General features: G+C 48.2%; 1 protein-coding gene across 1 annotated transcript in view; it reads right to left on the reverse strand.

The window, feature by feature from the left end:
• The window catches only part of OAZ1 (ornithine decarboxylase antizyme 1), a 43,105-nt gene that overhangs the window by 14,202 nt on the left and 3,844 nt on the right, over positions 1-25,059 (reverse strand). Inside the window, 3 exon segments of the mRNA XM_063914780.1 lie at positions 731-903; positions 1,945-2,031; positions 2,033-2,090. Of these exon segments, the coding sequence (XP_063770850.1) occupies positions 731-903; positions 1,945-2,031; positions 2,033-2,090 (318 nt within the window).

The following is a 25,059-nucleotide window of genomic DNA, read 5'->3' on the forward strand; positions in this document are numbered from 1 at the left end:
ATGTCAGGGGCTAAAGAGCACAATTATGTAACCTTTTAGTAGGGTTTCAAAAGTTGAAGTATAGCTTGCATATTAACAAAAGTTAAGCCGCATACACAGTGCGATATGCACTATATAGTCCTTATCTGTAGAAAACAGTACATATTACAGTGTGTATACAGCTTAAGAAACTGATCCACGCTCCTGCGGGGTCGGCATCGCAATAAAAAAAAAAAAAAAAAACCTCTGCAGGCAGGACAATTTTGACTAGAAAGTGTACAATTTAGTTTCCAGTATAGTCAAAATTGTACTGTGTGTATAGTCCATATCTGATTCTGGGCACCAGGGAGTTCAAGGGAAATTGCACGGTCAAAAATTGGGCTTTAGGCAGAATTGCACTGTGTGTAGGCCCCAGTCTCACATGGCAAGCTTCGGTCATACTGTAGATTCAACAGCAAGCCCCCAACATTTTAAACTATGATTAACTATAGTTTTAATTTGGGAAGTATTGTCTGCTACTTTGCTACAAAGTGGATTACGCCATCAGATCACTATCACTGAAGTAATAGGCAGACCCTGCAGTATCATCTGCAAATAGTAAGAATATAGGAAGATTCTATTTTAGGAATATATAGTGATTAAAAAAAGCTTAGCAACATAGTGTATACAAAATCCAAGGCCTTCTATATTAGTTTCCTATACTTGAGCTGTCTGGAGCATTAAACATTTACTGCAACAATAAGACACTTACCTATCTTTGCTCCCATCTGGGAGTGTGCCACTTGGCATTTCTATATACAGGTTATTGTTGTTTAAGACGGCTCTCCAATCTACTTGTTTGCCATCTGATAGCCTGGATTCCACATTAAGAATTTTGGTCCTGTTATTGGACGTAAGCTCCTCTGTTATGTTCAGCCTATTATCCTACACAAAAACAGAACAGATCTTGAAATAAGACATGGAAGGGGACAGCTATACTATAGATATTGTGAAAAGACACATAAGATGCAAGTCTATGATAACAAGCATATAGGAGTTTGAAGAGCAAAGCAAAATTAAGTATCCGATATGACCAGGGCAATGAAGCTTAAGGAAACTATGCGATAGCTAAAATGCCACTTATATGATGAAGATACTCTTGTGTCTGCTGGTCTTTTATTAGACTAAAGCTGGATACAAACTAAAGCCCTGCACACACTGGCGACATTTAAAAGATTTATTGTTCATATCAGTGTGTATGGCTGACCGATGAGCGCATAAGCGGGTCATTCTCGTTCAGGTATTATCTACCAAACCTGAAGCTCAACTTTAACTATATAATTGAGCTGCATGTTCAGGGAGTGTGTGGGATGATGTCACTGGACAATATAGTTTAGTGTGTATGCACACAGATATAGCACCGTTTGCAGACTACAAGAGGTTGCCCAGTGTGTACCCAGCTTAAGATTCTGTTACAAGACCAAAAGTCTTGTAACATGGCAGCAAATGACCATTTGCTCCCAAAATACGGAAAAATAGGCAAAAATGGTCATGCTGATAAATTGGTTAAATCAAATGGATTTAAACAGTTTGACTGAATGTTGAATTTTGTCTGTTTTCCACTGTTTGTGATAAGACTGTCAATGGTCATTTGCTCCCTATATAACCAGATTTTTGCTCTAACCAGAAAGATTGGACAGAATCCTATACTGCGTATCCAGCTTTAAATCTATAACAGTGGTCCAACCCATTAAAAGAATCCTGAGCTGCAAGTGACTCAATTCTCCTGAGCTTGAATTCAGAGGATGAGATACCAGGTTCTCATGAACTATGCTCATTTGTCTGCATTTAGTCTACATTTTCTAATGCTATTCCCCCAAAATCCAGAACTGATCAGCTCTGGGGCATCTTAGTAGGGTAACAATACAATTTACAAAGACTGAGTGAAACATTGAAGACTTGCTATTAATATAACTAAATACTTACAGAATAAAATAAATTAGCTGAAAGATTGTGATCCCTCTGACTATTCCCTCGCCCACCTGGGATCTTCAGGGGTGGGTGAGGGACATCAGGAACACCACCGAGGCCCGGGACCCAGGTTACTACAGCAATTGAAAGAAACCCTGGAACTGTGGGAGAGAAAAAAAAAAAAAAAAAAAAGGAAGTTATCTAGTGTAGAATTAACACATTATGTTCTGCAGAAACACTCAAACAGCTTTCCAATAATACCACTATCTGGTGCCCTACATCAATTAAACATTCTTTGAGCACCTTTGAAGTCAGTAAGTAGAACCCAGTTATGGTTAACGTTACTTTAAATGCCCCCATACACTAGTACAATTTAGCCCTTTGTACACAATTTCAACCGATCCTTCTGATAAGTCATGTGAATTATCAAAACGTAGGTCATTTACTTCCAATTCGATGTGCAGTCCCACACGCATCGCATCTGGAGATAGTCACTGCTGCACCAAGGATACATTGCTTCCCAGAGCAGTGAATGGGATCACTTGCCTCCCAATATGACCCTCTCCAGAAGGGACAGAACGCTCTACTACTGGACTTCCCTCTTACTGTATGATTGCCATCACCTGTTCTGAAACACCTTTCTTATCCATTAACCTGTTCAAAACAGGCACCAAACAAAGAGAAAAGTACAGAAGCAGAGCACTTTTGTCCCTCCTGGGGAGGGTTAGGTTGGAAGGTATGGGATCGCATGTGAAACATTGTATGCAAAAAATAAGAATTTACTTACCGATAATTCTATTTCTCATAGTCCGTAGTGGATGCTGGGGACTCCGTAAGGACCATGGGGAATAGCGGCTCCGCAGGAGACTGGGCACATCTAAAGAAAGCTTTAGTCCTAACTGGTGTGCACTGGCTCCTCCCCCTATGACCCTCCTCCAAGCCTCAGTTAGGATACTGTGCCCGGACGAGCGTACACAATAAGGAAGGATTTTGAATCCCGGGTAAGACTCATACCAGCCACACCAATCACACCGTATAACTTGTGATCTGAACCCAGTTAACAGTATGATAACAGAGGAGCCTCTGAAAAGATGGCTCCCAACAATAATAACCCGATTTTTGTAACAATAACTATGTACAAGTATTGCAGACAATCCGCACTTGGGATGGGCGCCCAGCATCCACTACGGACTATGAGAAATAGAATTATCGGTAAGTAAATTCTTATTTTCTCTAACGTCCTAAGTGGATGCTGGGGACTCCGTAAGGACCATGGGGATTATACCAAAGCTCCCAAACGGGCGGGAGAGTGCGGATGACTCTGCAGCACCGAATGAGAGAACTCCAGGTCCTCCTCAGCCAGGGTATCAAATTTGTAGAATTTAGCAAACGTGTTTGCCCCTAACCAAGTAGCTGCTCGGCAAAGTTGTAAAGCCGAGACCCCTCGGGCAGCCGCCCAAGATGAGCCCACTTTCCTTGTGGAACGGGCTTTTACAGATTTTAGCTGTGGCAGGCCTGCCACAGAATGTGCAAGCTGAATTGTACTCCAAATCCAACGAGCAATACTCTGCTTAGAAGCAGGAGCACCCAGCTTGTTGGGTGCATACAGGATAAACAGCGAGTCAGATTTCCTGACTCCAGCCGTCCTGGAAACATATTTTCAGGGCCCTGACAACATCCAGCAACTTGGATTCCTCCAAGTCCCTAGTAGCCGCAGGCACCACAATAGGTTGGTTCAGGTGAAAACGCTGGAACCACCTTAGGGAGAAACTGAGGACGAGTCCTCAATTCCGCCCTGTCCGAATGGAAAATCAGATAAGGGCTTTTACAGGATAAAGCCGCCAATTCTGACACGCGCCTGGCCCAGGCCAGGGCCAACAGCATGACCACTTTCCATGTGAGATATTTTAACTCCACAGATTTAAGTGGTTCAAACCAATGTGACTTTTGGAACCCAAACTACATTGAGATCCCAAATTGCCACTGGAGGCACAAAAGGAGGCTGTATATGCAGTACCCCTTTTACAAACGTCTAAACTTCAGGGACTGAAGCTAGTTTTTTGAAGAAAATTGACAGGGCCGAAATCTGAACCTTAATGGACCCCAATTGCAGGCCCATAGACACTCCTGTTTGCAGGAAATGTAGGAATCGACCCAGTTGAATTTCCTCCGTCGGGCCTTACTGGCCTCGCACTACGCAACATATTTTCGCCAATTGCGGTGATAATGTTTTTGCGGTTACATCCTTCCTGGCTTTAGATCAGGATATGGATGACTTCATCCGGAATGCCTTTTTTCCTTCAGGATCCGGTGTTCAACCGGCATGCCGTCAAACGCAGCCGCGTTAAGTCTTGGAACAGACAGGGTCCTTGCTGGAGCAGGTCCCTTCTTAGAGGTAGAGGCCACGGATCCTCCGTGAGCATCTCTTGAAGTTCCGGTTACCAAGTCCTTCTTGGCCAATCCGGAGCCACGAATATAGTGCTTTCTCCTCTCCATCTTATCAATCTCAGTACCTTGGGTATGAGAGGCAGAGGAGGGAACACATACACTGACTGGTACACCCACGGTGTTACCAGAGCGTCTACAACTATTGCCTGAGGGTCTCTTGACCTGGCGCAATACCTGTCGAGTTTTTTAATCATGTGGACGACTTCTGGGTGAAGTCCCCACTCTCCCGGGTGGAGGTCGTGCTGAGGAAGTCTGCTTCCCAGTTGTCCACTCCCGGAATGAATACTGTTGACAGTGCTATCACATGATTTCCGCCCAGCGAAGAATCCCTGCAGCTTCTGCCATTGCCCTCCTGCTTCTTCTGCCACCCTGTCTGTTTACGTGGGTGACTGCCATGATGTTGTCCGACTGGATCAACACCGGCTGACCTTGAAGCAGAGGTCTTGCTAAGCTTAGAGCATTGTAAATGGCCTCTAGCTTCAGGATATTTATGTGAAGTGATGTATCCAGGCTTGACCCTAAGCCCTGGATATTCCTTCCCTGTGTGACTGCTCCCCAACCTCGCAGGCTGGCATCCGTGGTCACCAGGACCCAGTCCTGAATGCCGAATCTGCGGCCCTCTAGAAGATGAGCACTCTGCAACCACCACAGGATGGATACCCTTGTCCTTGGTGACAGGGTTATCCGCTGATGCATCTGAAAATGCGACCCGGACCATTTGTCCAGTAGGTTCCACTGGAAAGTTCTTGCGTGGAATCTAACGAATGGGATTGCTTCGTAGGAAGCCACCATTTTTACCCAGAACCCTTGTGCATTGATGCACTGAGACTTGGTTCGGTTTTAGGAGGTTCCTGACTAGCTCGGATAACTCCCTGGCTTTCTCTTCCGGGAGAAACACCTTTTTTTTTTTTTCTGGACTGTGTCCAGGAACATCCCTAGGAAACAGAAGACAAGTCGTCGGAACCAGCTGCGATTTTGGAATATTGAGAATCCAATCGTGCTGCCGCAACACTACCTGAGATATTGCTACACCGACTTCCAACTGTTCCCTGGATCTTACCCTTATCAGGGAATCGTCCAAGTAAGGGATAACTAAAATTCCCTTCCTTCGAAGGGATATCATTTCGGCCATTACCTTGGTAAAGACCCGGGGTGCCGTGGACCATCCCTACGGCAGCGTCTGAACTGATAGTGACAGTTCTGTACCATAACCTGAGGTACCCTTGGTGAGAAGGGTAAATTTTGACATGAAGGTAAGCATCCTTGATGTCCCGAGACATCATGTAGTCCCCTTCTTCCAGGTTCGCAATCACTGCTCTGAGTGACTCAATCTTGAATTTGAACCTCTGTAAGTGTTCAAAGATTTTAGATTTAGAATCGGTCTTACCGAGCCGTCTGGCTTCGGTACCACAATAGTGTGGAATAATACCCCGTTCCCTGTTGCAGGAGGGGTACCTTGATTATCACCTGCTGGGAATACAGCTTGTGAATGGCTTCCAAAACTGCCTCCCTGTCAGAGGGAGACGTCGGTAAAGCCGACTTTTGGAAACGGCGAGGGGGAGACGTCTCGAATTCCAATATGTACCCTTGAGATATTACCTGAAGGATCCAGGGGTCTACTTGCGAGTGAGCCCACTGTGCACTGAAATTCATTGAGAACGGGCCCCCACCGTGCCTGAACTTGTAAGGCCCTAGCGTCATACTGAGGGCTTTGCAGAGGCGGGAAAGGGTTTCTGTTCCTGGGAACTGGGTAATCTCTTCAGCCTTTTTCCTCTCCCTCTGTCACGAGCAGAAAAGAGGAACCTTTTGTCCGCTTGCCAACAAAGGACTGCGCCTGATAATACGGCGTCTTATTTTGAGAGGCGACCTGGGGTACAAACGTGGATTTCCCAGTTGTTGCCGTGGCCACCAGGTCTAAAAGACCGACCCCAAATGTCCCCTTTAAAAGGCAATACTTCCAAATGCCGTTTGGAATCCGCATCACCTGACCATTTTACTGGTAGAATTGAACAACGCACTTATACTTGATGCCAGTCGGCAAATATTCCGCTGTGCATCATGCATATATAGAAATGCATCTTTTAAATGCTCTATAGGCAATAATATACTATCCTTATCTAGGATATCAATATTTCCAGTCAGGGAATCCGACCATGCCAACCCAGCACTGCACCTCCAGGCTGAGGCGATTGCTGGTCGCAGTATAACACCAGTATGTGTGTGAATACATTTTTGGATACCCTCCTGCTTTCTATCAGCAGGATCCTTAAGGGCGGCCATCTCATGAGAGGGTAGAGCCCTTGTTCTTACAAGCGTGTGAGCGCCTTATCCCCCCTAGGGGGTGTTTCCCAACGCACCCTAACCTCTGGCGGGAAAGGGTATACTTTTTAAGAAATTATCAATTGTTATCGGGGGGAAACCCACGCATCATCACACACCTCATTTTATTTCTCAGATTCAGGAAAACTACAGGTAGTTTTTCCCTCACCGAACATAATACCCCTTTTTGGTGGTACTCGTATTATCAGAAATGTATAAAACATTTTCCATTGTCTCAATCATGTAACGTGTGGCCCTACTGGAAATCACGGTTGTCTCTTCACCGTCGACACAGGAGTCAGTATCCGTGTCGGCGTCTGTATCTGCCATCTGAGGTAACGGGCGCTTTAGAGCCCCTGACGGCCTATGAGACGTCTGGACAGGCACAAGCTGAGTAGCCGGCTGTCTCATGTCAACCACTGTTTTTTTATACAGAGCTGACACTGTCACGTAATTTTCAACAGTACATCCACTCAGGTGTCGACCCCCTAGGTGGTGACATCACTGTTACAGACACTCTGCTCCGTCTCCACATCATTTTTCTCCTCATACATGTCGACACAAACGTACCGACACAGCACACACAGGGAATGCTCTGATAGAGGACAGGACCCCACTAGCCCTTTGGGGAGACAGAGGGAGAGTATGCCAGCACACACCAGAGCGCTATATATATATATATACATACACATATATACACACAGGGATAACCTTATATAAGTGTTTTTCCCCTTATAGCTGCTGTATGTTTTAATACTGCGCCTAATTAGTGCCCCCCTCTCTTTTTTTAACCCTTTCTGTAGTGTAGTGACTGCAGGGAAGAGCCAGGGAGCTTCCCTCCAACTGAGCTGTGAGGGAAAATGGCGCCAGTGTGCTGAGGAGATAAGGCCGCCGAAAAGGGGGCGGAGCCTATCTCCCGTTTTTCTGTATATTCTGGCAGGGGTTAAATGCATCCATATAGCCCAGGAGCTATATGTGATGTATTTTTTGCCATGTAAGGTATTTTTATCATGTTTTATTGCGTCTCAGGGCGCCCCCCCCAGCGCCCTGCACCCTCAGTGACCGGAATATGAAGTGTGCTGAGAGCAATGGCGCACAGCTGCAGTGCTGTGCGCTACCTTATTGAAGACAGGAACGTCTTCTGCCGCCGATTTTTCCGGACCTCTTCGCTCTTCTGGCTCTGTAAGGGGGCCGGCGGCGCGGCTCCGGGACCCATCCAGGCTGGGCCTGTGATCGTCCCTCTGGAGCTAATGTCCAGTAGCCAAGAAGCCCAATCCACTCTGCACGCAGGTGAGTTCGCTTCTTCTCCCCTTAGTCCCTCGATGCAGTGAGCCTGTTGCCAGCAGGTCTCACTGAAAATAACAAACCTAAACTAAAACTTTCACTAAGAAGCTCAGGAGAGCCCCTAGTGTGCACCCTTCTCGTCGGGCACAGAAATCTAACTGAGGCTTGGAGGAGGGTCATAGGGGGAGGAGCCAGTGCACACCAGTTAGTCCTAAAGCTCTTTAGATGTGCCCAGTCTCCTGCGGAGCCGCTATTCCCCATGGTCCTTACAGAGTCCCCAGCATCCACTTAGGACGTTAGAGAAATAAGATTTTACTTACCGGTAAATCTATTTCTCGTAGTCCGTAGTGGATGCTGGGGACTCCCTAAGGACCATGGGGAATAGACGGGCTCTGCAGGAGACATGGGCACTTTAAGAAAGAATTTAGATTCTGGTGTGCTCTGGCTCCTCCCTCTATGTCCCTCCTCCAGACCTCAGTTAGAGAAACTGTGCCCGCAAGAGCTGACAGTACAAGGAAAGGATTTTGGAAATCCAGGGCAAGACTCATACCAATCACACCGTATAACTCGTGATAAACTTACCCAGTCAACAGTATGAACAGAGCATCAGTTCAACCCTGATGCAACAATAACATAGCCCTTATTGCAGCAATAACTATATACAAGTATTGCAGAAGAAGTCCGCACTTGGGACGGGTGCCCAGCATCCACTACGGACTACGAGAAATAGATTTACCGGTAAGTAAAATCTTATTTCTCCAACGTCCTAGTGGATGCTGGGGACTCCGTAAGGACCATGGGGATTATACCAAAGCTCCCAAACGGGCGGGAGAGTGCGGATGACTCTGCAGCACCGATTGAGCAAACAATAGGTCCTCATCAGCCAGGGTATCAAACTTGTAGAACTTCGCAAAAGTGTTTGAACCTGACCAAGTAGCAACTCGGCATAGTTGTAATGCCGAGACCCCCTCGGGCAGCCGCCCAAGAAGAGCCCACCTTCCTAGTGGAATGGGCTTTAACTGATTTAGGCAGCGGTAATCCAGCCGCAGAATGAGCCTGCTGAATCGTGTTACAGATCCAGCGAGCAAAAGTTTGCTTTGGAGCAGGAGCACCCAGCTTGTCGGATGCATACAGGATAAACAGCGACTCAGTTTTCCTGACTCTAGCCGTTCTGGCTACATAAACCTTCAAAGCCCTGACCACATCCAGTAACTTGGAATCCTCCAAGTCAGGAGTAGCCACAGGCACCACAATAGGTTGGTTCATATGAAAAGATGACACCACTTTTGGCAGAAATTGTGGACTGGTCCGCAATTCTGCTCTATATGGAAAACCAGATAGGGGCTTTTATGTGACAAAGCCGCTAAATCTGACACGCCTAGCCGAAGCCAAGGCTAATAGCATGACCACCTTCCACGTGAGATATTTTAACTCAGTTTTAAGTGGTTCAAACCAGTGTGATTTCAGTAAACACCACGTTAAGATCCCAAGGTGCCACTGGAGGCACAAAAAGAGGCTGAATATGCAGCACTCCCTTTACAACGTCTGAACTTCTGGTAGAGAAGCCAACTCTTTTTGAAAGAAAATGGATAGGGCCGAAATCTGGACCTTAATTGAGCCCAATTTTAGGCCCAAATTCACTCCTGACTGTAGAAAGTGAAGGAAACGGCCCAGCTGGAATTCCTCCGTAGGAGCATTCCTGGCCTCACACCAAGAAACATTTTCGCCATATACGGTGATAATGTTAAACTGTCACGTCCTTCCTAGCCTTCATCAGCGTAGGAATAACCTCATCCGGAATGCCCTTTTCTGCTAGGATCCGGCGTTCAACCGTCATGCCGTCAAACGCAGCCGCGGTAAGACTTGGAACAGACAGGGCCCCTGTTGCAACAGGTCCTGTCTTAGAGGAAGAGGCCACGGGTCCTCTGAGCATTTCTTGCAGATCTGGATACCAGGTCCTTCGTGGCCAATATGGAACAATGAGGATTGTTCTCACTCCTCCTTTCCTTATTATCCTCAGCACCTTGGGAATGAGAGGAAGAGGAGGAAATACATAGACCGACTGGAACACCCACGGTGTCACCAGGGCGTCTACCGCTATTGCCAGAGGGTCTCTTGACCTGGCGCAATATGTAGTTTTTTGTTGAGGCGGGATACCATCATGTCCACCTGTGGCAGTTCCCACCGATATGTGATCTGTGTGAAGACTTCCTGATGAAGTCCCCACTCTGCCGGGTGGAGGTCGTGTCTGCAGAGGAAGTCTGCTTCCCAGTTGTCCACTCCCGGGATGAACACTGCTGACAGAGCGCTTATGTGATTCTCCGCCCAGCGAAGAATTCTGGTGGCTTATGCCATCGCCACTCTGCTCCTTGTGCCACTGCGGTGATGTTGTCTGACTGAATCAGAACCAGTTGGTCGCGAAGCAAGTGCTCCGCTTGACGTAGGACGTTGTATACGGCCCTTAGTTCCAGGATGTTGATGTGAAGGCAAGTCTCTTGACTTGACCACAGACCTTGGAAATTTCTTCCCTGTGTGACTGCTCCCCACCCTCGGAGGCTAGCGTCCGTGGTCACCAGGACCCAGTCCTGAATTCCGAATCTGCGTCCCTCTAGAAGGTGAGAACTCTGCAGCCACCACAGGAGTGACGCCCTGGCCCTGCGGGACAGGGTGATTAACCGATGCATCTGAAGATGTGATCCGGACCACTTGTCCAGTAAGTCCCATTGGAAGGTCCTCGCATGGAACCTGCCGAAGGGAATGGCCTCGTATGATGCCACCATCCTTCCCAGGACTCGAGTGCAGTGATGCAGACACCTATTTTGGTTTTAATAGATTCCTGACCAGTGTCATGAGCTCCTGAGCTCTATCGGGAGATAAACCCTTTTCTGGTCTGTGTCCAGAATCATTCCTAGGAAAGGCAGATGAGCCGTAGGAACCAACTGCGACTTTGGAATATATAGAATCCAGCCGTGTTGCCGTTACACTTCCAGAGAAAGTGATAAGCTGTTCAGCAACTGCTCTCTTGATCTCGCTTTTATGAGGAGATCGTCCAAGTACGGGATAATTGTGACACCTTGCTTCCCGCAGGAGCACCATCATTTCCGCCATTACCTTGGTGAATATTCTCGGGGGCCGTGGAGAGACCAAACGGCACGTCTGAGATTGGTAATGACAATCCTGTACCGCAAATCTGAGGTACGCCTGATGAGGTGGATAAATGGGGACATGAAGGTATGCCTCCTTTATGTCCAGAGACCCCATAAAATCTCCCCCTTTCAGGCTTGCGATGACCGCTCTTAGCGATTTCATCTTGAACCTTTTCAGGTATATGTTCAGGGATTTTAAATTCAAATATGGGTCTGACCGAACCGTCCGGTTTCGGGACTACAACATGGTCGAATAATAACCCCCTCCTTGTTGGAGGGGAACCTTGACCACCACCTGTTGAAGATACAATTTGTGAATTGCAGTTAACACTATTTCCCTCTCATGGGGGGAAGCCGGCAGGGCCGTCGGTGAGGGGGCATCTCCTCAAAGTCCAGCTTGTATCCCTGAGACACAATATCTATTGCCCAGGGATCCAACAGGGAATGAACCCACTTGTGGCTGAACTTACGAAGACGTGCCCCCACCGGGCCTAGCTCCGCCTGTGGAGCCCCAGCGACATGCGGTGGATTTTGTAGAGGCCGGGGAGGACTTCTGTTCCTGGGAACTAGCTGTGTTGTGCAGCTTCTTTCCTCTGCCCCTGCCAAGAAAGGACACACCTCGGACTTTGTTTCTTTGTGTTCGAAAGGCTGCATTTGATAATGTCGTGCTTTCCTAGGCTGTGCAGGAATATAAGGCAAAATATCAGAATTACCAGCTATAGCTGTGGAGACCAGGTCCGAGATCCCTTCTCCACACAATCCTCAGCCTTCCATATGCCTCTTAAGTCGGCATCACCTGTCCATTGCATATTCTACAGGACACGTCAAGCAGAAATCGACATAGCATTGACTCTAGAACCCAGTAGACTAATGTCTCTTTGGGCATGTTTTATATACATCTCTTAAGACAGCATCTTTAATAAATAAAATAAGAATTTACTCACCGGTAATTCTATTTCTCGTAGTCCGTAGTGGATGCTGGGAACTCCGTAAGGACCATGGGGAATAGCGGGCTCCGAAGGAGGCTGGGCACTCTAGAAAGATTTATGACTACCTGTTGTGCACTGGCTCCTCCCACTATGACCCTCCTCCAAGCCTCAGTTAGGACACTGTGCCCGGACGAGCAGACATAATAAGGAAGGATTTAGAATCCCGGGTAAGACTCTTACCAGCCACACCAATCACACCGTACAACTCGTGATACTATATCCAGTTTGACAGTATGAAAACAACTGAGCCTCTCAACAGATGGCTCAACAATAACCCTTTAGTTAACAATAACTATGTACAAGTATTGCAGACAATCCGCACTTGGGATGGGCGCCCAGCATCCACTACGGACTACGAGAAATAGAATTACCGGTGAGTAAATTCTTATTTTCTCTAACGTCCTAGTGTATGCTGGGAACTCCGTAAGGACCATGGGGATTATACCAAAGCTCCCAAACGGGCGGGAGAGTGCGGATGACTCTGTAGCACCGAATGAGAGAACTCCAGGTCCTCCTCAGCCAGGGTATCAAATTTGTAGAAATGTGTTTGCCCCTGACCAAGTAGCTGCTCGGCAAAGTTGTAAAGCCGAGACCCCTCGGGCAGCCGCCCAAGATGAGCCCACCTTCCTTGTGGAATGGGCATTTACAGATTTTGGCTGTGGTATGCCTGCCACAGAATGTGCAAGCTGAATTGTACTACAAATCTAGCGAGCAATAGACTGCTTAGAAGCAGGAGCACCCAGCTTGTTGGGTGCATACAGTATAAACAGCGAGTCAGATTTTCTGACTCCAGCCGTCCTGGAAACATATTTTCAGGGCCCTGACAACGTCCAGCAACTTGGAGTCCTCCAATTCACTAGTAGCCGCCGGCACCACAATAGGCTGGTTCAGGTGAAACGCTGACACCACCTTAGGGAGAAATTGGGGACGAGTCCTCAACTCTGCCCTATCCATATGGAAAATCAGATAAGGGCTTTTACATGATAAAGCCTCCAATTCTGACACTCGCCTGGCTGAAGCCAAGGCTAATAACATGACCACTTTCCACGTGAGATATTTCAGATCCACGGTTTTTAGTGGCTCAAACCAATGTGATTTTAAGAAACTCAACATCACGTTGAGATCCCAAGGTGCCACCGGAGGCACAAACGGGGGCTGAATATGCAGCACTCCTTTTACAAAAGTCTGAACTTCAGGTACTGAAGCTAGTTCTTTTTGAAAGAAAATTGACAGAGCCGAGATCTGTACTTTAATGGAGCCTAGTTTTAGGCCCATATCCACTCCTGCTTGCAGGAAATGCAGAAGTCGACCTAGTTGAAATTCCTCTGTTGGGGCCTTATTGGCCTCGCACCATGCAACATTTTCGCCATATGCGGTGATAATGCGTTGCCGTAACATCTTTCCTGGCCTTAATAAGCGTAGGAATGACTTCTTCCGGAATACCCTTTTCCTTTAGGATCCGGTGTTCAACCGCCATGCCGTCAAACGCGGTAAGTCTTGGAACAGACAGGGCCCCTGCTGTATCAGGTCCTGTCTGAGCGGTAGAGGCCACGGGTCCTCTGAGAGCATCTCTTGAAGTTCCGGGTACCACGCTCGTCTTGGCCAATCCGGAACCACGAGAATTGTGTTTACTCCTCGCTTTCTTATTATTCTCAATACCTTTGGAATGAGAGGCAGAGGAGGGAACACATAAACCGACTGGTACACCCACGGTGTCACTAGAGCGTCCACAGCTATCGCCTGAGGGTCCCTTGACCTGGCGCAATATCTTTTTAACTTTTTGTTGAGACGGGACGCCATCATGTCCACCTGTGGTTTTTCCCAACGGTTTACCAGCATCTGGAAGACTTCTGGGTGAAGTCCCCACTCTCCCGGGTGGAGGTCGTGTCTGCTGAGGAAGTCTGCTTCCCAGTTGTCCACTCCTGGAATGAACACTGCTGACAGTGCTATTACATGATTCTCCGCCCATCGGAGAATTTGTGGCTTCTGCCATCGCCATCCTGCTTCTTGTGCCGCCCTGTCGATTTACATGGGCGACTGCCGTGATGTTGTCTGACTGGATCAGCACCGGCTGGTGTAGGAGCAGGGCTTTTGCTCGACTTAGGGCATTGTAGATGGCCCTTAGTTCCAGAATATTTATGTGAAGGGAAGTCTCCTGACTCGACCATAGTCCTTGGAAGTTTCTTCCCTGTATGACTGCCCCCCAGCCTCGAAGGCTGGCATCCGTGGTCACCAGGACCCAGTCCTGTATTCCGAACCTGCGGCCCTCTAGAAGATGGGCACTCTGCAGCCACCACAGTAGAGACACCCTGGTTCTTGGAGACAGGGTTATTAAGCGTTGCATCTGAAGATGCGATCCGGACCACTGGTCCAACAGGTCCCACTGAAAGATTCTGGCATGGAACCTGCCGAAGGGAATTGCTTCGTAAGAAGCTACCATCTTTCCCAGGACCCGTGTGCAGCGATGCACTGATACCTGTTTTGGTTTCAGGAGGTCTCTGACTAGAGATGACAACTCCCTGGCTTTCTCCTCCGGGAGAAACACTTTCTTCTGGACTGTATCCAGAATCATACCCAGGAACAGTAGTCGTGTCGTCGGAACCAGCTGTGACTTTGGGATATTCAGAATCCAGCCGTGCTGGTGCAGCACCTCCTGAGATAGTGCTACTCCCACCAACAACTGTTCCTTGGACCTCGCTTTTATTAGGAGATCGTCCAAGTACGGGATAATTAAAATAAGATTTTACTTACCGATAAATCTATTTCTCGTAGTCCGTAGTGGATGCTGGGGACTCCGTCAGGACCATGGGGAATAGCGGCTCCGCAGGAGACAGGGCACAAAAGCAAGCTTTTAGGATCACATGGTGTGTACTGGCTCCTCCCCCTATGACCCTCCTCCAAGCCTCAGTTAGGTACTGTGCCCGGACGAGCGTACACAATAAGGAAGGATCTTGAATCCCGGGTAAGACTCATACCAGCCACACCAATCACACCGTACAACTTGTGATCTGAACCCAGTTAACAGTATGATAACAATGAAGTAGCCTCTAAAAAAGATGGCTCACCACAATAACCCGATTTTTGTAACAATAACTATGTACAAGTAATGCAGGCAATCCGCACTTGGGATGGGCGCCCAGCATCCACTACGGACTACGAGAAATAGATTTATCGGTAAGTAAAATCTTATTTTCTCTAACGTCCTAGTGGATGCTGGGAACTCCGTCAGGACCATGGGGATTATACCAAAGCTCCCAAACGGGCGGGAGAGTGCGGATGACTCTGCAGCACCGAATGAGAGAACTCCAGGTCCTCCTCAGCCAGGGTATCAAATTTGTAGAATTTTACAAACGTGTTCCCCCCTGACCACGTAGCTGCTCGGCAAAGTTTTAAAGCCGAGACCCCCTCGGGCATCCGCCCAAGATGAGCCCACCTTCCTTGTGGAATGGGCATTTACAGATTTTGGCTGTGGCAGGCCTGCCACAGAATGTGCAAGCTGAATTGTACTACAAATCCAACGAGCAATAGTCTGCTTAGAAGCAGGAGCACCCAGCTTTTTGGGTGCATACAATATAAACAGCAAGTCAGACTTTCTGACTCCAGCCGTCCTGGAAATAAATATATATATATATATATATATATATATATATATATATATATATATATATATATATATATATATATATATATATATATATATATATATATATATATATATATATATATATATATATATATATCTCTATATATTTTTAGGGCCCCGACAACGTCTAGCAACTTGGAGTCCTCCAAGTCCCTAGTAGCCGCAGGCACCACAATATGTTGTTTCAGGTGAAACGCTGACACCACCTTAGGAAGAAACTGGGGACGAGTCCGCAGTTCTGCCCTGTCCGAATGGAAAATCAAATATGGGCCTTTTTAAGACAAAGCCACCAATTCTGACAATCGCCTGGCCGAGGCCAGGGCCACATCATGGTCACTTTCCATGTGAGATATTTCAAATCCACAGATTTGAGCGGTTCAAACCAATATGATTTGAGGAATCCCAACACTACGTTGAGATCCCACGGTGCCACTGGAGGCACACAAGGGGCTGTATATGCAATACTCCCTTGACAAACGTCTGGACTTCAGGAACTGAAGCCAATTTTTTCTGGAAGAAAATCTACAGGGCCGAAACTTGAACCTTAATGGACCCCAATTTGAGGCTCATAGACACTCCTGTTTGCAGGGAGTGCAGAAATCGACCTAGTTGAAATTTTTTCGTGGGGCCTTCCTGGCCTCACCCACGCAACATATTTTTACCACATGTGGTGATAACGTTGTGCGGTCACCTCCTTCCTGGCTTTGACCAGGGTAGGTATGACCTCTTCCGGAATGCCTTTTCCCTTAGGATCCGGCGTTCAACCGCCATGCCGTCAAACGCAGTCGCGGTAAGTCTTGGAACAGACAAGGTCCCTGCTGGAGCAGGTCCTTTCTTAGAGGCAGATGCCACGGTTCCTCTTGGAACAGACATGGTTCTTGCTGAAAACAAATCCCATCTTAGCTCCCGAGGCCATTAGTCCTCTGTGAGCATCTCTTGAAGTTCCGGGTACCAAGTCCCTCTTGGCCAATCCGGAGCCACGAGTATAGTTCTTACTCCTCTACGTCTTATAATTCTCAATACCTTGGTTATGAGAAGCAGAGGAGGGAACACATACACCGACTGTTACACCCACGGTGTTACCAGGACGTCCACAGCTATCGCCTGAAGGTCTCGTGACCTGGCGCAATACCTGTCCCGTTTTTTGTTCGGGCGGGACGCCATCATGTCCACCTTTGGTCTTTCCCAACGGTTCACAATCATGCGGAAAACTTCCCGATGAAGTTCCCACTCTCCCGGGTGGAGGTCGTGCCTGCTGAGGAAGTCTGCTTCCCAGTCGTCCACTCCCGGAATGAACACTGCTGACAGTGCTATCACATGATTTTCCGCCTAGCGAAAAATCCTTGCAGTTTTGACCACTGCCCTCCTGCTTCTTGTGCCGCCCTTTCTGTTTACGTGGGCGACTGCCGTGATGTTATCCCACTGGATCAATACCGGCTGACCTTGAAGCAGAGGCCTTGCTAAGCTTAGAGCATTATAAATTTGCTCTTAGCTCCAGTATATTTATGTGGAGAGAATTCTCCAGACTTGATCACACTCCCTGGAAATTTTTTCCCTGTGTGACTGCTCCCCAGCCTCTCAGGCTGGCCTCCGTGGTCACCAGCATCCAATCCTGAATGCCGAATCTGCGGCCCTCTAGAAGATGAGCACTCTGTAATCACCACAGGAGAGACACCCTTGTCCTTGGATATAGGGTTATCCGCTGATGCATCTGAAGATGCGATCCGGACCATTTGTCCAGCAGATCCCACTGAAGAGTTCTTGCGTGAAATCTGCCGAATGGAAGCGCTTCGTAATAAGCCACCATTTTTACCAGGACTCTTGTGCAATGAAGCACTGACACTTTTCCTGGTTTTAGGAGGATCCCGATTAGCTCGGATAACTCCCTGGCTTTCTCCTCTGGGAGAAACACCTTTTCCTGGACTGTCCAGAATCATCCCTAGGACCAGCAGACGTGTCGTCGGAACAACTGCGGTTTTGGAATATTTAGAATCCACCCGTGCTGTCGTAGAACTACTTGAGATAGTGCTACTCCGACCTCCAACTGTTCTCTGGACCTTGTTCTTATCAGGAGGTCGTCCATTTTCTTTGAAGACGAATCCTCATTTCGGTCATTACCTTGGTAAGGACCCGGGGTGCCTTGGACAATCCAACGGCATCGTCTGAAACTGATAGTGACAGTTCTGTACCACGAACCTGAGGTACCCTTGGTGAGAAAAGCAAATTTTGGGACATGGAGGTAAGCATCCCTGATGTCCCGGGACACCATATAGTCCCCTTGTTCGCTATCACTGCTCTGAGTGACTCCATCTGGATTTGAACCCTTGTAAGTGTTCAAATTTTTCAGATTTAGAATCGGTCTCACCTAGCCTTCTGGCTTCAGTACCACCATATAGTGTGGAACAATACCCCTTTCCTTGTTGTAGGAGGGGTAATTTTATTATCACCTGCTGGGAATACAGCTTGTGAATTGTTTTCAATACTGCCTCCCTGTCGGAGGGAGACATTGGTACAGCAGACTACAGGAACCTGCGAGGGGGGAAACGCCTCGACATTCCAATCTGTACCCCTTGGATACTACTTGTAGGATCCAGGGGTCCTGTACGGTCCCAGCGTCATGCTGAGAACTTAGTAGAAGCGGTGGAGGGCTTCTGTTCCTGGGAATGGGCTGCCTGCTGCAGTCTTCTTCCCTTTCCTCTATCCCTGGGCAGATATGACTCTTATAGGGACGAAAAGACTGAGGCTGAAAAGACGGTGTCTTTTTCTGCAGAGATGTGACTTAGGGTAAAAAACGGTGGATTTTCCAGCAGTTGCCGTGGCCACCAGGTCCCATGGACCGACCCCAAATAACTCCTCCCCTTTATACGGCAATACATCTTTGTGCCGTTTGGAATCTGCATCACCTGACCACTGTCGTGTCCATAAACATCTTGCAGATATGGACATCGCATTTACTCTTGATGCCAGAGTGCAAATAACCCTCTGCGCATCTCGCATATATAGAAATGCATCCTTTAAATGCTCTATAGTCAATAAAATACTGTCCCTGTCAAGGGTATCAATATTTTTAGTCAGGGAATCCGACCAAGCCACCTCAGCTCTGCACATCCAGGCTGAGGCGATCGCTGGTCGCAGTATAACACCAGCATGTGTGTGTATACTTTTTAGGATATTTTTCAGCCTCCTATCAGCTGGCTCCTTAAGTACGGCCCTATCTGTAGATGGTACCGCCACTTGTTCTGATAAGCGTGTGAGCGCCTTATCCACCCTGAGGGGTGTTTCCCAACGCGCCTTAACTTCTGGCGGGAAAGGGTATACCGCCAATAATTTTCTATCGGGGGAAACCCACGCATCATCACACACTTCATTTAATTTATCTGATTCAGGAAAAACTACAGGTAGTTTTTTCACCTCACACATAATACCCTTTTTTGTGGTACTTGGAGTATCAGAAATATGTAACACCTCCTTCATTGCCCTTAACGTGTGGCCCTAAAGGAAAATACGTTTGTTTCTTCACCGTCGACACTGAAATCAGTGTCCGTGTCTGGGTCTGTGTCGACCGACTGAGGCAAATGGGCATTTTACAGCCCCTGACGGTGTTTGAGACGCCTGGACAGATACTAATTTGTTCGCCGGCCCTCTCATGTCGTCAACCGGCTTGCAGCGTGTTGACATTATCACGTAATTCCATAAATAAGCCATCCATTCCGGTGTCGACTCCCTAGAGAGTGACATCACCATTACAGGCAATTTGCTCCGCCTCCTCACCAACATTTTCCTCATACATGTCGACACACACGTACCGACATACAGCACACACATAGGGAATGCTCTGATAGAGGACAGGACCCACTAGCCCTTTGGGGAGACAGAGGGAGAGTTTGCCAGCACACACCAAAACGCTATAATTATCCAGGGACAACCTTTATATAAGTGTTCCTCCCTTATAGCATTTTAATATATGTACATATCGCCAAATCAGTGCCCCCCCTCTCTGTTTTAACCCTGTTTCTGTAGTGCAGTGCAGGGGAGAGCATGGGAGCCTTCCCACCAGCATTTCTGTGAGGGAAAATGGCGCTGTGTGCTGAGGAGAATAGGCCCCGCCCCCTTTTCGGCGGGCTTCTTCTCCGGAGTTTGTGATATCTGGCAGGGGTTAAATACATCCATATAGCCTCAAGGGCTATATGTGATGTATTTTTCGCCATACAGGTATTATACATTGCTGCCCAGGGCGCCCCCCCCGCGCCCTGCACCCTCCGTGACCGCTGTGAGAAGTGTGCTGACAACAATGGCGCACAGCTGCAGTGCTGTGCGCTACCTGATGAAGACTGAAAGTCTTCTGCCGCCTGGTTCCGGACCTCTTCAATCTTCAGCATCTGCAAGGGGGGTCGGCGGCGCGGCTCCGGGACGAACCCCAGGGCGAGCCCTGTGTTCCGACTCCCTCTGGAGCTATGTCCAGTAGCCTAAGAATCCAATCCATCCTGCACGCAGGTGAGTTGAAAATCTCTCCCCTAAGTCCCTCGATACAGTGAGCCTGTTGCCAGCAGGACTCACTGAAAATAAAGAACCTAAAAACTTTTTCTAAGTAACTCTTTAAGAGAGCCACCTAGATTGCACCCTGCTCGGACGGGCACAAAAACCTAACTGAGGCTTGGAGGAGGGTCATAGGGGGAGGAGCCAGTACACACCATGTGATCCTAAAAGCTTGCTTTTGTGCCCTGTCTCCTGCGGAGCCGCTATTCCCCATGGTCCTGACGGAGTCCCCAGCATCCACTAGGACGTTAGAGAAAACTCCCTTTCTTCGAAGGAGTATCATCATTTCCGCCATAACCTTGGTAAATACCCTCGGTGCCATGGACAGTCCAAACGGCAGCGTCTGGAATTGGTAATGGCAATCCTGTACCACAAATCGGAGGTACTCCTGGTGAGGATGGTAAATAGGGACATGCAAGTAAGCATCCTTGATGTCCAGGGATACCATGTAATCCCCCTAGTCCAGGCTTGCAATAACCGCCCTGAGCGATTCCATCTTGAACTTGAATTTCTTTATGTACGTGTTCAAGGATTTCAAATTTAGAATGGGTCTCACCGAACCGTCCGGTTTCGGTACCACAAATAGTGTGGAATAATAACCCCGGCCTTGTTGAAGTAGGGGTACCTTGATTATCACCTGCTGGGAATACAGCTTGTGAATTGCCGCTAGCACCGCCTCCCTGTCTGAGGGAGCAATCGGCAAGGCAGATTTTAGGAACCGGTGGGGTGGGGACGCCTCGAATTCCAGCTTGTACCCCTGAGATACTATTTGCAGGATCCAGGGATCCACCTGTGAGCGAACCCACTGATCGCTGAATTTTTTGAGGCGACCCCCCACCGTACCTGGCTCCGCCTGTGGAGCCCCACCGTCATGCGGCGGACTTGGAAGAAGCGGGGGAGGACTTTTGCTCCTGGGAACCTGCTGTTTGTTGCAGCCTTTTTCCCCTACCTCTGCCTCTGGACAGAAAAGACCCGCCTTTTCCACGCCTGTTTTTCTGGGTCCGAAAGGACTGAACCTGATAAAACGGCGCCTTCTTAGGCTGTGAGGGGACATGGGGTAAAAATGCTGACTTCCCAGACGTTGCTGTGGAAACTAGGTCCGAGAGACCATCCCCAAATAATTCCTCACCCTTATATGGTAACACTTCCATGTGCTTTTTTGAATCTGCATCTCCTGTCCACTGGCGAGTCCATAAGCCTCTCCTAGCAGAAATGGACAATGCACTTTTGATGCCAGTCGGCAGATTTCCCTTTGTGCATCTCTCATATATAAGACTGAGTCTTTTATATGGTCTATGGTTAACAGGATCGTGTCTCTGTCTAATGTGTCAATATTTTCTGACAGTTTATCTGACCACGCAGCGGCAGCACTGCACATCCAAGCTGACGCAATAGCTGGCCTAAGTATAATGCCTGTGTGTGTATATACAGACTTCAGGATCGCCTCCTGCTTTCTATCAGCAGGTTCCTTGAGGGCGGCCGTATCCGGAGACAGTAGTGCCACCTTTTTAGACAAACGTGTGAGCGCTTTATCCACTCTAGGGGGTGTTTCCCAACGTGACCTATCCTCTGGCGGGAAAGGGAACGCCATTAGTACCTTCTTAGGAATTACCAATTTTTTATCAGGGAAAGCCCACGCTTCTTCACACACTTCATTTAATTCATCCGATGGGGGAAAAACTACGGGTAGTTTTCTCCCCAAACATAATACCCTTTTTAGTGGTACCTGTAGTTATATCAGAAATGTGTAACACCTCTTTCATTGCCTCAATCATGCAGTGAATGGCCTTAGTGGGCATCAGGTTAGACTCATCGTCGTCGACACTGGTGTCAGTATCAGTGTCGACATCTGGGTCTGCTTGAGGTAGCGGGCGTTTTAGAGCCCCTGATAACCCATGCGACGCCTGGGCAGGCACGAGCTGAGAAGTCGGCTGTCCCACATTTGGCATGTCGTCGATTTTCTTATATAAGGAGTCTATACGTGCACTCATTACTTTCCATAAGCCCATCCACTCAGGTGTCTGCCCCGCAGGGGGTGACATCCCTTCTAAAGGCATCTGCTCCGCCTCCACATCATTATCCTCATCAAACATGTCGACACAGCCGTACCGACACACCGCACACACACAAGGAATGCTCCGAATGAGGACAGGACCCACAAAAGCCCTTTGGGGGGACAGAGTGAGAGTATGCCAGCACACACCAGAGCGCTATATAATGCAGGGACTAACTGAGTTATGTCCCCTATAGCTGCTTTTTATAATATATATATATATATATATATATATATATATATATATATATATATATATATATATATATATATATATATATATATATATATAGCGCCTAAATTTAGTGCCCCCCCTGTTTTTACCCTGTTCTGTAGTGTAGACTGCAGGGGAGAGCCAGGGAGCTTCCTTCCAGCGGATCTGTGAAGGAGAAATGGCGCCAGTGTGCTGCAGGAGATAGCTCCGCCCCTTTTCCGCTGACTATTCTCCCGCTTTTTTCCATATTCTGGCAGGGGTATTTCCCACATATATAGCCTCTGGGACTATATATTGTGGAGTTTTTGCCAGCCAAGGTGTTATTATTGCTTCTCAGGGCGCCCCCCCCCCAGCGCCCTGCACCCTCAGTGACCGGAGTATGAAGTGTGTATGAGGAGCAATGGCGCACAGCTGCAATGCTGTGCGCTACCTTGGTGAAGATTGATATCTTCTGCCGCCGTTTTTCCGGACCTCTTCTTGCTTCTGGCTCTGTAAGGGGGACGGCGGCGCGGCTCCGGGACCGAACACCAAGGACTGGGCCTGCGGTCGATCCCTCTGGAGCTAATGGTGTCCAGTAGCCTAAGAAGCCCAATCCGGCTGCAAGCAGGCGAGTTCGCTTCTTCTCCCCTTAGTCCCTCGCTGCAGTGAGCCTGTTGCCAGCAGGTCTCACTGAAAATAAAAAACCTAAACTATACTTTCTTTCTAAGGGCTCAGGAGAGCCCCTAGTGTGCATCCAACCTCGGCCGGGCACGAAATCTAACTGAGGCTTGGAGGAGGGTCATAGTGGGAGGAGCCAGTGCACACCAGGTAGTCATAAATCTTTCTAGAGTGCCCAGCCTCCTTCGGAGCCCGCTATTCCCCATGGTCCTTACGGAGTTCCCAGCATCCACTAGGACGTTAGATAGATAGATAGATAGATAGATAGATAGATATACATACACATATACACACATACACACACTAGGGTCTCAATCTCTGCTGATAAGGTACCTGTCCACGCTGCTACAGCGCTATAAACCCATGCAGACACAATCGCCGGTCTGAGTAGTGTACCAGAATGTGCACGTTATCTGCAGGATCCCTGTTAAGTCAGGGCTACCTTTTGGGCAAACGTGACAACCTAGGGGAAGATTCCCATCGTATCCTGGCCCTAGTAGGGAAAGGATACTCCCTGAGAATTCTTTGTGGGAAACTGCAGTCTCTTGTCTGGAGATTCCCACTCTTTTTCCTCATGAGAGGAGGGAAATTTACCTCAGCTTTCTTCCCCTTAAACATGTGTACCCTTGTGTCAGGGACAGATGAGTCATCAGTGATATGCAAATAATTTTTTTATTACAATAATCATATTGAATACTTTTCTGCCATTTTGGCTGTAACTTTGCATTATCGTAGTCGACACTGGAGTCAGACTCCGTGTCGATATCAGTGTCTATTATTTTGGATAGTGATCATTGAGAGACTGAAGGTCTCTGCGACTCTAATCTTTTGTGCAATAAATTCACCTTAGCACTTAATTACACATATCCAAACAGGTGTCTGCATTGTTGACGGAGACACCACTTCACACACACATTTGCTCCATCTCCTCCTTAGGAGAGCCTTTTACCTCAGACATGTCGACACACGTACCGACACCACACACTGAGGGAATGCTCATCTGAAGACAATTCCCCCATAAGACCCTTTGGAGAGAGAGTATGCCAGCACACACCCCAGGGCTATTAACCCAGGAATAACACAGTAACTTAATGTTAACCCAGTAGCTGCTGTTTATATTGATTTTTGCGCCCAATTATGTGCCCCCCCCCCCCCCCTCTTTTTACCCTCTTCTACCGTGTAACTGCAGGGGAGAGGCTGGGGAGCTTCCTCTCAGCGGTGCTGTGGAGAAAAAACATGGCGCTGGTGAGTGCTGAGGAAGAAGCCCCGCCCCCTCGACAGCGGGCTTCTGTCCTGCTTAAATATACATTTACTTGGCGGGGGGCTCATACATACAGTGCCCAACTGGATATATGCTAAACTTTTGCCAAAGAGGTCCCAATTGCTGCCCAGGGCGCCCCCCCCCCCCCCCCTGCGCCCTACACCCTTACAGTGACTGGAGTATGTGAGGTGTGTGGGAGCAATGGGGCACAGCTGCAGTGCTGTGCACTACCTCAGTGAAGACAGGAGTCTTCTGCCGCCAATTTCGAAGTCTTCTTGCTTCTTATGCTGACCCGGCTTCTGTATTCCGGCTCTGCGAGGGGGACGGCGGCGCGGCTCTGGGATCGGACGACGAGGGTGAGATCCTGTGTACGATCCCTCTGGAGCTAATGGTGTCCAGTAGCCTAAGAAGCAGGACCTATCTTCAGAGAGTAGGGCTGCTTCTCTCCTCAGTCCCACGATGCAGGGAGTCTGTTGCCAGCAGAGCTCCCTGAAAATAAAAAACCTAACAAAATACTTTCTTACAGCAAGCTCAGGAGAGCTCACTGAACAGCACCCAGCTCGTCCAGGCACAGATTCAA

The sequence above is a fragment of the Pseudophryne corroboree genome, chromosome 1 (genome assembly GCF_028390025.1).
Source record: "Pseudophryne corroboree isolate aPseCor3 chromosome 1, aPseCor3.hap2, whole genome shotgun sequence".
In the NCBI taxonomy this organism is placed as follows: domain Eukaryota; kingdom Metazoa; phylum Chordata; class Amphibia; order Anura; family Myobatrachidae; genus Pseudophryne; species Pseudophryne corroboree.